We start from the raw sequence: 19168 nt of genomic DNA on the forward strand, positions 1-19168 counted from the left end.
ATTGTGATTATAGCACCACTCAGTAAAATCATTTAACTGTATACTTGAAATGAGTTTTATGAAATGTGAAATATACTTCAATAAAATTATTCTTAAAAATCAAAATTATTGATTTTATGTAATAAATAGGTTCCTAAAAGTCTGTATGTTATATTTGATGCCATATTTAATAAGATAATAGTAAATAATAACACTATCATAATAAATTTTAGAAATTATTTTCTATCAGATAATAAAGCTGAAACTCTCCATGGCATGGACAATTGCTTGAAAAAATACAATTTCCCAAGCTGGCTTAAGAATAAATAGAAAATCTGAATGCATCAATAACCATAACAAAAACTATCAAATATTAGACAGGAGAATCATGAGTTCAAAGCCAGCCTCAGCAACCACAAGGCGCTAAGCAACTCAGTGAGACCCTGTCTCTAAATGAAATACAAAATAGGGCTGGAGATGTGGCTCAGTGGTTGAGTGCCCCCGAGTTCAATCCCTGGTGCCCCCCCCCAAAAAAAAAGGTTCCTAGACTAATCAGGATAAAAATAAGGATGTTTAAATCTTTACATATATACATGTATATGTAAAATATTTACATTTAAAACATACAAACATGCATAAATATATTTAGTTCTGAACAGTATTACTTGGTAATAACAGCATTTTTGTCTTGGTTATTCTGATAATATGAATATCTCTAGAATTCATTGTTAAGTAGAATGTTGACTATTTATTTATGAGAGCTAGTTCTTTTCATGTTACCAGTTGAAACAGTACATGTACTATGTGTGTGTGTGTGTGTGTGTGTGTGTGTGTGTGTGTGTGATACAAATGTGCACTTAGATATATAAATTTCCATTCTACACAAGAAAAATTTTCAGGAAACTTTCTATAAAGACATAAAATAAAATAATTTCATTTTAAACATCTTTTTAACATTTGATGCAAAACAAAGAATAGTACTAATCTCATTTATTATTATGCATATAAAAATTCTAAATATAACAGCAAATTTATTTTAACAGTTAGAGTATCTGGAGAGATGAATCTTAAAATTTTAAGCAAGAAACTGCCTTAAAATGCAATCCTTTGCAGCACTCTACAATGGAAACTAAAATTTGCAACTGAGTATCCCTTGATTTTTTCATGATAGGTCTCAATAGTATACCCTGGGGAGTTCTCTGAACCCTTGGGAAAGCTTGAACCAGTACAGAAAATCAATTACACTTGCCTCAAGGTGTTAATTGCAGAGTTGTGTCCCTCACGCTTGTTTGTAAACTACTCTCTTTCTAAGCATTAGATAAGAAAACTAGGAGTCAGAGCCTGAGCATGAGAGCTATGTGACCAGGTCTATTCTTCATCTCATAATAGAAGAAACACTGTGACAAGGAAAATATATTTGGTGATCAGGACTTCAGACATGCCGCACATGTGATGGTTTAAACTTGAATAAGCCATGCTTTGGAAAAGGGACTGTCAAGCTACAGGAGTCAGATCGTCCATCTTTGCTTTCTGAAAACAGATGTCCCCGTTGCTTTCACCCTGAGACAGTATGCAAAGTGCCTTGAATGAAGGAAAGAAAGGGCTTGCCCTTTTCTCTGCCTGCCTCTGAGCAGAGCATCTGCTCTCCGGGTGATGACACTAACCCTCCACAAGAAGGCCCATAGATGTGTGTGAGTGTGTAGGTTCCGGAAGTAACCACTGTGGCAGATGTTAGTAACCATCACTGGTGAAGGGCAGCTGTACCCAGAAGAGCAGCTGTCATGTGGTCTCTGCAGGGTATCTGTCAGTGGCAGCAATATAAGGGCAAGATAAAAGGCTAGAAACCAAATCTCAGAAATACTTAAGGGAAACACTTGGGGATGAAAGTAATTTACTGTAGAAGGGCCAGAAGGGTCTTGTGCCATAATAATTTAGATAAAAACAGTAAGTTCGATTCCATTTTAAAGTTACAACTGAGAAGGCCAGTGACATATAGGATATCCAACATGGCAAAGCAGAGTACTCTGCAGTTAAGAATAATTTTTAATAGTGGGGAACACTGATATAATAAATCACAGTAACAGTTAAATAAGAAAATTCAGGGCTGGAGATGTGGCTCAAGCGGTAGCGCGCTCGACTGGCATGCGTGCGGCCCAGGTTCGATGCTCAGCACCACATACAAACAAAGATGTTGTGTCCGCCGAGAACTAATAAATAAATAAATATATATATTTTTAAAAAAATAAGAAAATTCATAGGCTCAGTTTAATTGACTGAAAAGTCATTTAATAAAATCAAATAGTCATTCCTTTAAGACCTAATAAACAAGATGCAGGATGCTGCACTAACATAATAAACACTAGCTCTCGAAAACCAGTAATCTACATTCTACCTAATGAATACTAGAGATATCTCTGTCTTCAAAAGAACCAGAACAAAATTACTATTATCACTGAATTACACAGCTTAAAAACTTTTAGAATAAACATTAAGGTGTAAAGATAGTAATAAAAAGTATCATTTTGAAAATTAAAAACCTCTCATGATTTGCCATTCACATTATTGTCAAACTATAATGTCATTGTCAAATCCAAGAGAAACAAAAGCCATTAGTAATATTTAGAACATTCAGTAAGTCAATGGCTTTCTTATATAACGCCAACAACTAATCACAAATATGATGGGAAAATGTCAGATCCATATAGAAACAAAAACAAATAACAACTTCCAGGAAAATTTGCTTCATAAAATGTGTAAGCCTATAAAAACAAAAATATTAAGTTTTACTGAAAGATATAAAATACTTATATTTTTAAAAAATACACTACAATCTTGGATAGAAAGAGTCAATAGTGTAAACAAATGCCCTCTTTTTTCCAAATTAAAAATAGATTTACAACAGTCCAAAAATTCCAAAGGTGAAGTGATGAAAATTATTTTGAATTTCCATTTTAGAAAAGGAGAAAATACCCATGATAATTTTGTAAAACACAACTAATGATGAGGGGCTGAGAGGCTGTTAATAGAGCAGACTAAAGATAATACCAGAGGACGTGGCTTTCTGCTAAAGGACAGTATTCAGCTGCACTCAGCAAACGGGCCTTTTCAAAGTCGTGATCTTTTTCAGAAAGTTGTTCTTGTGTGAAGAAAAATGAACTTTCACTCAATCCTCCCCTTGAATTAGTAATATTTATTATTAATTATTAGTAATCAGAAAAAAAAGGAAAAATCCAACTCAATCAAGAATTTTTCTACACTGGGAAATACAGTGTGTATTTTCTCCACTAAAAGACACATGGAATTCTCAATAGTGCAGCAGGTTCAGCATCTTCCATTTCTTTCCAGCTCAATCTCTCACTGGATATTTTGAGTGGTTGTGATGAACCTATTGGATTTGAAGAGTCTCTTAATGATCTATCACAAAGTGAACTAATGAGAGCGCCACACTTGATGGTGGAATATAAACTTGGTGTACTGTTATACAATGTGCTATTCATGGAACAGGCTACATCTTGTGTATAGTTGTGGGTTCTGTTGTTGCTGTTGTTGTGTTGTTGTTATAATTTGATGGACACAATATTAAAAGTACTGGTGCAGGAAAAATTTTGCCTAAATAGTATCAACAATCCCTTGAAATCATTTGAATCTTTGGTTTATGATCATGCTATAATCAAAAGCATTAAAGGGAAATGATGTTAAAACTCCAAATTAAGGGCTGGGGATGTGGCTCAAGCGGTAGCGCGCTCGCCTGGCATGCGTGCGGCCCGGGTTCGATCCTCAGCACCACATACCAACAAAGATGTTGTGTCCGCCGAGAACTAAAAAATAAATATTAAAAATTCTCTCTCTCACTCTCTCTCCTCTCTCACTCTCTCTTAAAAAAAAAAAAACTCCAAATTAAAATAGCCCTCTATGTCTTTAAAAATTGTTGCTCATGAATATTATAAAATTGTCTATAGGTTCCAATTAAACCTATTTTCTAGGTATTCCATATATGTAATTTAAAAAAAAATCAGTATTTGAATCTGAAAACTTCACAGTTGCATCTTTCACTATAAACATCTGCTATTTATTTTGGTGATATTTCAAATTGAGAACATTATATTTATATACTTAATCTTTTTTCAGTATAGTCAGTTAATTCTTATGAGAACAGTATTTGTTGTATTGATGCCATTTTAGAATTATAGCGATCATTAGATTCTTTCATGTTGAAAAGTGTAGAAAAGAAAGAAAGTGAGGTTTTTTCCTACCAGCTATTAAAACACATGGCAAAGCAATGAATAAACAGTATAATACCAGGCTCCCAAATCAACGAATAGATCTTTAGAAGAGATTGCTTCGAAAATAACATTAAAATATAGAATAACCGAATCTGATGAATAAATGATCATAAGTCAGTCAGGGAAGGAGTGAATAATGCAACAGAGTGTGGAGAAATCAATAGCCCCTGCTTAGACTATCATCCAAAGTCTTTCTGTTGCTGAGCTATTTTGGCTTATCTACTTTTCCCACCTCATTTAATAACCCTTTTGGCTCACTCTGTCCCACCTTCCGGAAGCCATCTTTCTGTCTCTCAAACATGCTAAGCTTGTTCTTGCTTCAGGGCCTTGAGGACCACTTCCTCTGCCTGAAGGCCCATTATATTCAAAGGACACCTCCTTAGAGATGGCCTATCCCTGAGAATCATGCTGGAATAGCACCTCCCACACCAGGCACTCTATTAACAACACTGTCACTCTCAAAATTAACATGTTAATTGTCACTGACTCCAAATGCAAGCTCCCTAAGAATGGGGACCTTATTTCCTTGCTTCTGAGTGCTTAGTGTCTACAAGAGCTCTGGGCACTTAGTAGGTAGGGACATAAAAAACGTGTATATGTGTGTACACATGTCTGCATGCATGCATAATTGTATATATATGTACATACACATATGTGGATAACTGTGTATATATGTATATATATGTATTTATGTATATTCAAAATGAAAATAAGGATAGCAAACTAGTCAACATGAATTTGTCTTAAATTTTGTATTAAATGTACATTTGAATAAACAAATATTCATCATAATGGATGTAGTGGAACAGCAAGATACTCTGTTATAGATTTATTAATAACAGTGAGAGATCTATTGTTATTCATCATCATCATGTAACATCATCATTTAATTACACTCTTATCCTCACCACTTATTTTTATCATCTTCATCAACCACACTGCAAATAGAGCATGGTTAAATAAACGACACTCTTTCAGAGCTAGCTTTCAATTCCAATTGAATCCATACCCTTTTACCCACTTTGATTCCTGCTTTCCCTACAAATTCAAGGCCCCAGTGGAAAGCAGGCAGAGGTGACTAATCGGCAAATGATTCTCCTTATTGAAAGACCAGCCTGAACTTGCCCATTTTAACAGAATCTGGGAGCTCTTTGCCTGACCTTGTACCTGCTTTCCTCCCACCTCTTCCCACTGTTTCCATAATGCCTCCCATTCTGCCTGGTCACCCCGCCTGCTATCATGTCTTATCCTAGTTGTTTTCCCATCCCCACTGTGAAATGAGGGGTGTTTTGGGGGGAGCCTGCTATAAGGATTATAGAGGGAGAGAAAAACTGTATTGTTGTGACTGAAATAAGAAAATGATTGGGTGACAATCTGTAAAATACAGTTAAAATTTTGGAGTTGGATCATTCAAGATCTGAGAGCTGCACAACACAATCTTGTCTTTCAAAAAAAAAAAAACAGGCTATAAATGATGACCTCCTTCTTTATAATTTTCTTGTATATTTTGCATCATAAAACAACCAGCCAAAGTCCACAGGAGGGTGTGCATCTTTGTGGGGTGTGTCTCCCTGTGTTTTTTTGTCAGGTCACTTTTATAAAAGGATTGACGGAAATTTTTGTTCAATATTCTTTCATTGTTTGGGGCAGTTTAATTATTCAACTTTGGAAAAACAGGAGAGAGATCTATAGGAAAAGACTTGGCCTGAATTTCTCAGGGTCTATAGTTAAATGTCTTTATGGAGTTCTTCTTTGTTCCCTTGAGGAATGTTTCACAATAAAGCACAACACCCCTCGCAGACTTCTGGAAAGGTCCAGTGTAGCCTCAGGACTAGTTTGGCCAGGCCAGGTCAAGCCATGTGTTTGGTTTTATTAATATATCTGTCCTAAAGAGTGAAATTTCATAATTATGACCTGATAAAGAAAAATTCATGGGCTTGGGATGTGGCTCAAGCAGTAGCGCGCTCGCCCGGCATGTGTGCGGCCTGGGTTCGATCCTCAGCACCACATACAAACAAAGATACTGTGTCCGCTGATAACTAAAAAAAAATAAATATTAAAATTCTCTCTCTCTCTCTTAAAAAAAAAAAAAAAGAAAAAGAAAAATTCATCATTCTGACAAAACAAGAGCCAGCTGTACTTTTTGCTTTTTAACCTTTCACATTTTTTATCTTCCTCCTGTAGAGATCACAACCAAAAGTTGAACTCTGGTATAATCTGGTTGTAGATAATCTTGTTTATTAAACATTCTGAAGGCTTATCATATAATAATACTCTTCCTTCCATTCCACTCTAAAAATAAGTATTATTGGATCCATTCTGCAACTGAAATCCCGCTACACATAGACTTATTTAATTTTCCTCGAGGTAAAAAAAAAAAAAAAATCTACTTGTCCCCCCAGGGTTAGACTTGTTTCATAAGGAGGAAACAACAACAACAAAAAGCTTTTAAAGATAATATTCAGTTTTACCTTCAAGTTCCTAACCAATAGAACCACAATAATGACAGACACTGAAACCATAAAATAAAAAAATAAAAACCTGCCTACTCATCACTGTTTAGAACCCCGGCAAAGAAAAGCAACATACTGCATATTTCTCAGCCTGGGTAAACTTCATTTATGACATTATTTTATCCTCTATACTCCTGGTATGCTGAGGGCCATTACCAAATAGGAATGACGCATCGATTTCCTTGCCAGCGTACCCCATGTTAAATTTGCTGTGACCTTGCATGTGTGTTTGAGAAAGATGACCCTGCTCAATGACCAGGGTGGATCCAGGATTAGGGTGTATCCTGCAGTTTGAGGAAGTATCCCCCTCCTTGGGTTTAGGGCATTCCCAGTTTAAGACCTTGGGTTTTAGGGAAGTTCGATATTGAGGATTATTGCTGCTGGAAATAGGGTGTTCCTGCTACCTGAGCTCCTGTTGAGCTCTCGTGAGATTCAGAGAGCATTTTGGGAAAAAAGCCTCGTGTAGTAGGTGAATTGGGTGGCAGCAGAACTGGGATTGCCCCAGAACGTGTGTGGAGGCCGGTGTGAGTTCGGGAATAAAGAATTGCTGTTTGAATCTACAAAGCTGTGTGGTGGCTCGTGATTCTGTGCCCAGCCAAGACACTGGCACTGGTAATTTCAAATTTGCATCGAAATAAGAAGAAAAATGTCCAATACAAGTTCCTGCCAATATCTGGAAAAAAATTCTTGCTTCACCCCCAGTATTCCAAGCTTCATGCTCTGATAAGTATGGCCATATGTGTTTCTCCTTGAGAACAGAGAGTTTTTGGACTCAGATTTCTCCAAGGAAGTGAGGCAGTTTGAGCAGAATGGACATGAATAAATATCACTCCTGTGAGTACAAAAAGTCAAAAGAGTTCCTTTGGGTCAGGAACCAGAAAACAAGGGGACTGTTTAATAATAATGAATACAAAGGAGATATGGGATAGAGACACTGAAATGGAGCACCTTAGGAACCCAGCTTTTCAAATCTTGTCTAGTAAGGTAGCCACTAGCCATACATAACTATTGAACATTTTGAACTATGACAAGTGAAGAACAGAATTTTTATTTTTTTTTTTTAATTAAGATAGGTTCTTGCAAGGTTGTCCATTGGACTTATGGGCTCAATAAATCCTCCCCCTGCCTTGGTCTCCTAAGTAGCTAGGACAACAGGCATGTGCCATTGTACCCAGCTAATTTTTTTATTTAAATTGATTAATTTAAATTTAAATGGTCACAAGTAGCTGGTATTTATTCAGAGAAGTTCAAGCTATGCTTCTTACATCATTTTAAAAATTAAACTGACAGTCTTCAGTATAGCTGGTTCCCCACTCTAGACTGCTTAGGTTCCAATTCTCACTCTTGGTCTACCTGTCTGATCTTCTGACCTCAAAACTGTCTTCCTGAGCTGTTGTATAGATGCTTTTAGTAAATCTGTGATCCATCGCTGCCTGCCGCAGTCTGGCTGGGCATGATTCAGGAGCCACTTGTCAAAAGAAACGAACTTTATTTTTAGAACCACACAGGCCAAACAAAACAGCTCTTCAGGAAAAACCCTCAGAGCCCAACTGCCACCACTGGCTTCCCACAAGCCTCTCACACCTGTGGAGCCTAATCCCTTGGAACCTCTTTCTACAGCACGACTGGAAAATTTATCAGGTAGGCTTGGTATTATTAGTAACTGTGCTATTCTATCTCCTGGTGAAATTACTGATATACCCTTTGGAGAACTGGCTATAATTTTTATTTCACCTTCATAATCGGGATCAATTACCCCAGGACTTATCATAAGTCCTTTTAGAGTAGAAGAGCTGCGTCCCAATAATAAGCCTACTGTTCCTTTGGGAAGAGGTCCTTTTACCCCTGTGGGAATGATTTGAACTCCCATCTCTGGAGTTAGTACTGATCTAGCGGAGGCGCAGATGTCCAACCCTGCGCTCCCTCTGGTTTGTCTGATGAGGGATCTGATGGACAATGTGTCCTGGGCACTACCCTGATGGGGTTGCTGGGTTCCTCCAGTGCTCCGTATATTTGTGGTTTTGGGCCCCGGAGCATTGGGCCCCCTGTCCATTTTTTTGGCAATGGAGCCCGATGCCTTTCTCCACGATATCGTGGATAAACACCTGGTCCTTGTTCATTTTTTGATAATGGAGTACCCTCTATGGTGGTTTGAGAACGGCATTCATTAGCCCAATGTCTCCCTCTACGGCATCGTGGGCAAATACCCAGTATTCTACTCCTTTGATACCTAGTTTTGTTAAACCCTCCTCCTATGGGGCAATTCCTTTTAAAATGTCCTGTTTGTTCACAATTGTAGCATGTTCTTGGCCTGGCATCTAAAGCCTGTTTTACTGCAGCTGCCACAATTTGCCCTTGTTCATTAATGTCTCTGGCATCTAAAGCCTGTTTTACTGCAGCTGCCACGACTTGCTCTTGTTCATTAATGTCTCTACATAATTTAATATATGTGTTTAAATCTTCATGTTTCCATGGTCTAATGATATCTCTGCACCAACGATTCGCTTGGTCATAAGCCAGTTGTTTTATTAATGGCATTGCTTGTTCTGTATTCCCAAAAACTCTGGTAACTGTTTGAATAAGCCTATCTACAAATTCAGCATAAGGTTCATTACCTCCTTGTATTAGCTTAGATAATTGACCTTGTAAACCTCCATGTCCTTGTAAAGTCTTCCATGCCCTAACCGCCTCTACAGCAATTTGTGCGTATATGCCAGGATCATATGCAATTTGTTGCTGCTGATCCTCATAAGGTCCCTTTCCTAACAACATATCTAGATTTCTCTGAGGATAACCAGCTGCTGCATTTCGCCTAGCAGTCTCCTTGCAAAATTCCTCATTGGCAACCTTCCATAACAGGTATTGACCTCCATTTAGCACAGCTTTACACATATTAGCCCAATCTGCTGGCGTCATGTTCAAGTTCTTAATGGATTCGACCAAGCTTACAGTGAAGGGTGCTTGAGGACCATAGGTTGTTACAGCCTCTTTTAGCTGCTTCACTATTTTGAAATTTAAAGCATGGTGAATCCGCTGCCCTCCTACCTCAAATATAGGGCATGTTAATACTTGAGATCCTGTCTCAGGATCCCAACTATCAACTGTGGGGTTTGGGGGCCTCCCAGCATATGGAGGTGGCCTTGTTAGTTGGACATTTACGTCCTCTGGTGATAGAAAGGTGTTAGTAGCAGTCTCCTGTAGAGGTGGCGCTGTTGGTTGGACACTTACGCCCTCTGGTGATAGAAAGTTGTTAGTAGCAGTCTCCTTTTGTAACTTTCCCCCTGATGGCTTTTTTCTGCTCTAATCTTTGTTCCTCTATCTTTGACTGGCCTTTGGTTCTTCCAACCGTGCACTGATCACAGGCTCTGTGTGTTCCTAGCCAGAGGCCACCATGGTGAGGACTAAGGACTCTCCATTTGATGCGGACACCACTCTAAGGGAGATGTAGAACTTCTTAGCAATCAAATGGGTAAACTGTTGTTTTTACTTTAAATAGGAAATTGTTTTCTAAGACTAAAATACTTGAATTGTTAAACATAATCTCAGTTTGTATTAGTTTTGAATGATCCTGTTGAGGGAGTGTTAATCCATGAAATGTTGAATAAATGGGAAGTAAACAAAAAAAAAAAGGAGACGGCTAGGCGAAATGCAGCAGCTGGTTATCCTCAGAGAAATCTAGATAGGTTGTTAGGAAAGGGACCTTATGAGGATCAGCAGCAACAAATTGCATATGATCCTGGCATATACGCACAAATTGCTGTAGAGGCGGTTAGGGCATGGAAGACTTTACAAGGACATGGAGGTTTACAAGGTCAATTATCTAAGCTAATACAAGGAGCTAATGAATCTTATGCTGAATTTGTAGATAGGCTTATTCAAACAGCTACCAGAGTTTTGGGGATTACAGAACAAGCAATGCCATTAATAAAACAACTGGCTTATGACCAAGCGAATCGTTGGTGCAGAGATATCATTAGCTGCCCAGAAACTCAGGCCTGGAAGAACTCTGGTCTCTCCCCATTTGCTTTTGATAGGAAATTGAGTACATTTTTTAAAAAATAGTGAAAAAGATTAAATCTAGTGATCTATCAAAAGCCTCCTCCAAGTCTGGGGATGGAGCTCAGTGCTAGAGCACTTGCTTAACATGTACAAGTCCCTGGTTTCAATCCTCATTACTAGGGGGTAAAAAGTCATCTTCCAGTCTAAAATTCTAGGTAAACAACTGACTATTTCTAAAATCATACTGTAAATACAGAATATTTCTACTACTCTACGCCTCAACAAAACATGCCCCTGTATAAAAGCATCAAATAGACACCAGGCATTATTTAGCATCACATATCATACAGCTGATTCTCTGAATCATTAGTCAAAAAGTATACTTTTATCTCTTCTGCTGTTATTCAGAAAGACATTTTAATGCCCAAAGTATTATTTTAATATCTGTCATTCATAGGAAACTCATATATATTCGCATATAATATTGAAATAACTCTTGCCTCCATTGTACATTCTGTTACAGCTATGCCATTTCAAATGCATATCTATTTCTTATTACTTACCAGATTTTCTACTTTCTCGTCAATAGATAAAACAGTTTTAAATGCAGTACTAAATTGGTATAGATAACTAAAATGTAGTAAGACAAAATTTCAAAGAAGGATAGGAAATTAGATTCAATGTGTGTCTCACAAAAGAGAGGGCAGCTCAACAAACACTTACTGGTTTAACGTGACATCAAGAATGAATGACGTTCCAAAGGCATCAACCTGGAAGCTTGCCTGGTCAACATGAGTCAACTGCAATATCAAAAAGATAAAAGGCACTCATTAGCCACAGCAATCAGATGAGTAGTATTGCTTATGATTGTTCAAAAAGGTTTACAATATCACAAATGAGAGAGCCAGTTCAACATGGAGAGTAAAGGAAAGCATACTAAAGCAAAATATGCACCTTCTTAGAAGCCAAGTACTCACCAATATGAAGTGAACTACCACCCAATCAAGGAAGCCAAGTGCCCTACTTTTCTGCTTTGTCTTAAGTGGTTAAACATTCCCTTTCTAAGAAGACTTTACTTCATTAATCTTATTCTATATGGAATGACTAGCTGCTCTAAAATTAAGCTTTTACATTCAAAAATGAAAACATGCTCAATCTAAGAGTGAAGTACTATAGTGAATATGATCTACGGACAAAGATACAACCTCTACAAACTTTTTATCATATCTCAAATGCGTACTTTAAAAATAACACTTCTGGGCTGGGGTTGCGACTCAGTGGTACAGCACTTGCCTAGCATGTGTGAGGCCCTGGGTTTGAGTCTCAGCACCACATATAAATAAAATAAAGGTCCATTTACAACTAAAATAAATATTTATTTTTTATAAATAAAATAAAATAAAAATAATACTTCATCTCAAATTCACCAAACGTAATTGCATAGAGGTTTCCACATCTTCCTAAGAAAAAATCTGAACCTCTGCACATCTAATGCAAATATCACTCATCAAAATTTTCTTGGATAAAAATAATCAGTTTTCTATTCCATCTTATAAACTCCCACAGAGAATCACATGGGCACTCTAAAAATATATAATGTCATCAATAACATAATAATAATATATTGAATGATCATGTGTATTCACTGAATATGTATTCAGTGAAATATGTATATGAGTAAGGAAAATATCTTCTCTCCCCTATCCCCATCTCTGGATCAAATCCAGGGCCTCAGACATGATAGCAAATTCTCTACCACTGAGAAACAACACAAACCCTTTTTATTTGAGAAAGGCCTCATCAAGTTGTCCAGACCTTAAACTTGCAATCTCCCAAGCAGGGATTATAGGGACCACTGCACCCTGCCAAAACTGTCTATTCTGTTTGACTCCCCAAATACTAATAGAAGCTATATCTAAACCGTAGGACTATAAACTACTGGAATTTTCATGTGTCTCTATAGCATCCAATTTTCTGAAATAAACATATATAACTCTTATAAAGAGAAAAACATACAAATATTATTTTAGAAAGGAAAACTATCAATAACAACTGTATGTGTATAGTATGTGAGGCTGTTCCTGAGAACTAGCACATCATGGAAGACACATCCTAGAATTCAGTGGGGCAAAAAGGGAACCTCAACCACCCCTAGATTTTCCTTTGCAGTAAACTATGGGATTAGGTGAGCAGAGAGAGCTTACTTAACAATGATGAAGATTTTTTGGAAAGAAAGAATAATTCTTCTATTTCAAGCTTTTGGAAGAGACTGGGGTGGAAGAATGTTATACCTCAGTTTCTAACATATTCCCATTCTCATAAAACCCCAAAGAGCCTTCTGAATACCTCTTAGTCTTTGCCATTAACCTTAACTCCTCACTCTTCCCTCACTCTTCCTAACCAACACCAGGTTTTTCTTAACACAAAACTCTTCTCCCCTAATTTCAAAATCCTCCATAATTACCTCCCCAACTCACCCCAGGCATAATGGCCCAGAAGCTCCCAAGCACCCCCTTACACCCCATCTACACTGAGTTCTCTCTTCTGTAGGTCAAAAGCTATGCTTATTCCAACTTTTTCAATGGCTTTTGTTCACTTTTTTTTTTTTAGTTAGAAATATTTTAATTACAAGAAAATCAAAGGATTGAAATGCAGCAGGCATAAGGAACATATAAACCAAGAAGGTAATAGCTACCAGACTTCTGCCTCTAACTTTTTTTACTGAGGACTTTTCTGAACCAAACCCTTCAACAAGGCAGTTTCCCAGAATCAGCCTTACCCATTTTAGGACCTAGGTCAAGTTCCTCCTTCTAATATCTGCTGTAGCCACCATAACAAAATACTCCAGGCTGGATGGCTTACACTACAGAAATTTCCTTTTTCACAGCTGTGGAGGTTGGAAGTCCAAGATTAAGGTGTTGACAGACTTGGTTTCTCCTGAGGGCTCTTTCTTGGTTTGCACCTGGCTTTCTTCTCACTGTGTACTCACATGGCCTTTTCTATTGGACATACATATCTGATGTTACTTCCTCTTCTCATGACGACATCAATCCTATGGGACTAGGGACCCCAACTTTATGATCTCATTTAACCATAATCATCTCCTTTTAAAGGCCCTATGTCCAAATACAATCACATTGGTGGTTACATCTTCAACACATGAATTTTGAGGGGACACAATTCAGTCTATAATACTTCTCTTCCATGGGCTTGGGCTGTAGTTCAGTGGTAGAGCACTTGCCTAGCAAGTGTGAGGCAATGGGTTTGATCCTTAACATTACATAAAAAATAAATAAAATAAAGGTATTGTGTCCATCACAACTAAAACTTATTTTATTAAAAATTATATTTATTTATATTTTAGCTGTAGATGGACACAATATCTTTATTTTATTTATTTATTTTTATGTGGTGCTGAGGATCAAACCCAGGGCCTCGCATGTGCTAGGCAAGTACTCTACCGCTAAGCCACAACCCCAGCCCCTAAAACTTATTTTTAAAAAATACTTCTCTTCTATGAAGTCTTTCCAACCTCTTTGCCCCCTCCTCCTCCCCCTCCTCCTCCTCCTCCTCCTCCTCCTCCTCACTTCAGGTCAGGGTCACATCACAGCTTCATTACTGACCAGCATTAGGTACTTAAGAATTGTTTTATATATCACCTGGATGCATCAATGAATAGGGGCACAGCTATAAATTATCTGCATACCAAAATACCATCTTTCCATCAGGGTTGTTCTTAATGCCATGTCAATGGATGTTGTTCCTTCTGCCTAAAAGCTCTTTGGATCATGTTTTGGGAACAGCCTGAGGAAAGCTCTGCTTACCAGAAGTGATGTCTCGATTAAAATGAATCTCTTCCTCCTTTATTCTTCTTGTATGACTATTATAGCTCTTATCTCAGTCTCCTTTGAATTACAAATGCGAGCATTGTAAATCTGTAGTGAAGAGGGCAGAAAGCCCAAGCTACTTACCAGTGCATCATAATTAGAGCTCAGATCAAGGTAATATTACATTCTGTTTTGGCAAGGTATTTACTAATTCTGTCTAGTTCTCTTTCTTCTTTTTATTTTTTTATTATTTTAATTTTTATCTTTTTGGTACTGGTTATTAAACCCAGGGGGTACTTTACCACTGAGCTATAGCCCACAACTTTTTATTTTTTATTTTAGGACAAGGTCTTGCTAAGTTGCCGGGGTTGGACTCAAACTTGCAATCTTTCTACTTCAGCCTCTCAAGTCTTAGGATCACAGGCAACTTCTGTTTTTAATCAACATGTGATAATTACACAAGTTTGTGAGTTGTAGTGTGTTATTTCAAAATATTTACAAAATGTGCGCCAATCTAATTAGGGTAATTATATCTCTAGTTCCTTACCACTTCTTTATGTTGGGAGCCTTTGAGTTCCTTTTCTTCTAGTTCTTAATAAAGTATATAATAGGTTATCATTATAAAGTGGGACTACTGTATAGTGGGACACTAGAATCTATTCTTCCTACCTATTTTGGTATTTATTTATTTATTTATCTTTTAGAGAGAGAGAGAGAGAGAGAGAATTTTTTTAATTTTTTTTTTCTAGTTTTTGGCGGACACAACATCTTTGTTGGTATGTGGTGCTGAGGATCGAACCCGGGCCCCACACATGCCAGGCAAGCGCGCTACTGCTTGAGCCACATCCCCAGCCCTATTTTGGTACTTATTATCCCCTTCCTCTTGTTGGTAAAGATGGCACCCAGACAGAGCACTTCTCTTCCAGGAGCTCAGGTCCATGAAGCACTGAATGGCGGGCGAACCATCACCTCTAATCCTGGTGAATGGCTCGAACTTTGAATGGCACACCTCCAATCCCTGAAGTGGCGCGAACTCTCAGCCAATGAAGAAGTAACAGCTCACTTGTCTTGCTCTTCCTCATCCTGCGTTGAGCCCATAAATATCAACACCCTATTCGTTCTCTCTCTTTCTCTCTCTCTCTCTGTCCCCCTCTCCCTCTCCCTCACCCTCCCTTTCTTCCCCCTCTCCTCTCTTCTCTCTCTCTCCCCATCTCCTCTCTCTCTTTTCTCTCTCTCCCCCTCTCCTCTCTCTCTTTTCTCTCTCTCCCCCTCTCCTCTCTCTTCTCTCTCTCCCCCCCTCTCCTCTCTCTTCTCTCTCTCCCCCCCTCTCCTCTCTCTTCTCTCTCTCCCCCCTCCTCTCTCTTCTCTCTCTCCCCTTTTCTCTCTCTTCTCTCTCTCCCCCCTCTCCTCTCTCTCTCACCTTCTCTTCCTCCTCTCCTCTCTCACCCTCTCTCACCCTCCCTCTCTTCACCCTCTCCTCTCTTCTCTCTTCCCCCTCTCCTCTCTCTTCTCTCTCACTCTCCCCTTCTCCCCTCTCCTCCTCCTCCTCCTCTTCCTCCTCCTCCTCCTTCCTCTCTCTATCTCCCCCCCCCCACCTAATGAAAATCTTGGACAGGTAAATGGTTATTTCAGCTTATTGAGTTTACAGGGCTTTTCCCGCTATTCCTACACCTCTTTCCAACCTCTAGTAAGTACTATTCTACTCTCTTCTACTTTAAAATTAACATTTTTAGCTTCCATATGAGACAGAATATGCAAATTTTTTTCTGTTTGTGGTTTATTTCACTTAACATAATGTCCTCCATTTCCACCCATTTTACTTCAAGTGAACTTTTAAAATTTTTTTTTATTTTTCCTCCAGCTCCATTTTACAGCTGGTATTTTATTTTATTGGCCTCAATCATGTCCCAAGGACAGACCCATATATTTAAATTTAAAAGAAAATCTACTGACAGCTAGCTTAACTGCCATCAGTAAATAACAAAACAAACAAAAACTTTGCATTAACTACCAACTGAACTATATCCCCAGCCCGAACCTTGCATTATTGATAGAAAAATGAACAGGGGCATGTTAATATAGTTTTCAGTAAGGCAGGCTTCCTCAGACTGTACACAGATGGGTTCATTCACAAACTTCTGAAAGTGTACCAATTTCTGGAAACAATTTAGATTATGTAAAGATAAGAGATTTATGTAGTTCATAATTCTGGTGGCTGCAAAGTTTAAATGGCACACCACCTAGGCAAAGCCTCCATTAGCTATGTCAAAACACGGTGAAGAAGCAGAAAAGGAACCATGTACAAAAGTGGTCAAGTGTATGGGGTGGCCTCACTTTATAAAAATACACTCTTATGAAACCGATTTGGTCATACAAGAACTACATCAATCGCTGGACACAATAGCACATGCCTGTAATCCCAGAGGCTCCGAAAACTGAGGCAAGAGGATCATGAGTTCAAAGCCAGCCTCAGCAACTTAGCAAGGCCCTAAGCAACTTAACAAGACCCTGTCTCTAAAAAGAAACCTCTGGGTTCAATTCCTGGTACCAAAAAAGAAAAAGAAAAAGAAAAAAAAAAAAAGAACTCCACCAATCCCTCCTGAAGGCAGTGGCCTCATGTCCTAATTACCTTAAAGGTTCTACCACCTGGACACTGCCACACCAGGGACCACACTTGCTGCACACAAACCTTTGGGAGATACAGTCACACCTCATCCAGCCAAATCTGACTTTCATTGATTACTTTCCAATGTGTCCAGTCTATAATTAAACCAAAGAGAAGAAACATGGTACTTGGGGAAATAATAAAGAGAATCACACTGAATTTCTGCTGCATTAACAACCCAGCTTATTATTCAATTCCACTAAAGTGAGCCAGAATGGTTTTTGGAAAGTTAATCTTACACATTGCCTTTTTAGTTGAAAGGAAAAGAAAATATTTGAGAAGAAAGAATTAGTATAATATCAGATTTTCCTTTGGGAATAGAGAAGAAAAAATGACATATTATCAAAGAAAAATTCTTTCTTTCGTTTTCTGCTTTTTAAAAAATATATTTATTTATTTATGAATACTAGTACTAGGGATTGAATCCAGGGGTGCTCTTCCACCAGCTATATCTCTATTCCTTTTTTTTTTTTTCTTCTTCTTCTTCCAGACAGGGTCTTGCTAAGTTACCCAGTACTGGTCATTTTCCTGCCTCAGCCTCTGGTATTATACACATGCACCACCACACCGCAGCACCAAAGAAAAATTATAATACTTACTAACTTTAAATTGAATGTTGAAAAACATTAATGATGGGGACAGGAGATGCAGCTCAGTGGAGGAGTGTGGTTAGCACATGCAAGGCCCTGAATTCAATGGTTCAATCCCTACTTCCCCCTACCTGCCCTCAGACACACACACACATACACACACACACACACATGCAAAATAGTAATGGCTCTCAAGGATATATGGGAAGTAAAATTTTGTAAAAATATACTCCTTCAAATTATTACATAGGAATAATTTGTGATTTTTAAAACCATCAAACACTTCAGTATCAAAATGATATCAAAAAAATCCCTAGAGCTCATATAATACAACATCCTTATTTTACAAGTAAGAAAACTTAGGTAAATGTGTGAAAAAGTCATTTCCAAGGACAGAGAGATGGTGACAGCAGGCATCTTGCCTGCTGGCAGGCCCTTCCATCAGACTGCAACTCCTGGCTTTCAATCTGCGGCTCAGGGGTGCTTGCAGGTTTTACTGAATTCTAGTGAGTAATTATTATAATAGGATCATCACTTGAGCCATGAAAATGCTCTAAACAATATTTTTAAGGGATATTGAAAGGAAAACCAAACATGAAAAGCAATCTTTAAAACTGTTTTTATCAGGGGAAAAAAATCAATAATGTTACCACATCTGACACACAGAATGTTTTCTAAGGCCCGTCTGATTACAACCTTAGAAATTGAGAACTACAGTAAAAAATATACATGGAGCCAGGCATGGTGGTACAGGACTATGATTGTAACTACTCAGGAGATTGAGGCAGGAGAATCTCAAGTTCAAGGTCAGCCTGGGCAACTTAGCAAGAGCCTATGTCAAAATAAAATTTTAAAAAGTCTGGGAGGTATAGCTCAGTGTTAGAGTACTTGACAAGTTATGTGTGAGGCCCTGGGTTCAACACACAGTCCTGGAAAACACACACACACACACACACACACACCATACAAAGAAATCCATTTTTTAAGGAAAATAATGACATAGGTATTGTAAATGACATTTACACAAGATATGCAACAAAAGATTCAAGGGGAAAATATAAAATAACTATCCAGATGGCAAGAGCTCTTAATAAATCAATATAATTACATAAGATTAATTTTAATTTTTAATTTCAAAAGTGAATCATAGAATCTTAGAACCAGAAGAACCTGATACATTCCCCAGATTGAGACCCGTTTATTATTCATGGCAGTAGCTGAAATTTAAATATGAATATAACCCCAAACTCTTTATGCACTAAGCTTCTTGGCAACCTGTCCTTTTTTCCTTGCATATTCTGGAGTCAACCAA

General features: G+C 38.0%; 1 protein-coding gene across 12 annotated transcripts in view; it reads right to left on the reverse strand.

Moving 5' to 3' along the window:
- ADAM22 (ADAM metallopeptidase domain 22) overlaps positions 1 to 19168 on the reverse strand; it is a gene marked incomplete at its 3' end in the record, with an annotated part of 236273 nt that overhangs the window by 189587 nt on the left and 27518 nt on the right. For all 12 annotated transcript variants that reach the window (XM_081287154.1, XM_081287160.1, XM_081287163.1 and 9 more), the window contains exon 3: positions 11498 to 11574. In XM_081287154.1, coding sequence (XP_081143280.1) covers positions 11498 to 11574 — 77 coding nt within the window. The remainder of the gene's footprint in view (positions 1 to 11497; positions 11575 to 19168) is intronic.

This window comes from Spermophilus citellus (assembly GCF_964194105.1).
Source record: "Spermophilus citellus genome assembly, chromosome: 3".
In the NCBI taxonomy this organism is placed as follows: Eukaryota; Metazoa; Chordata; class Mammalia; order Rodentia; family Sciuridae; genus Spermophilus; species Spermophilus citellus.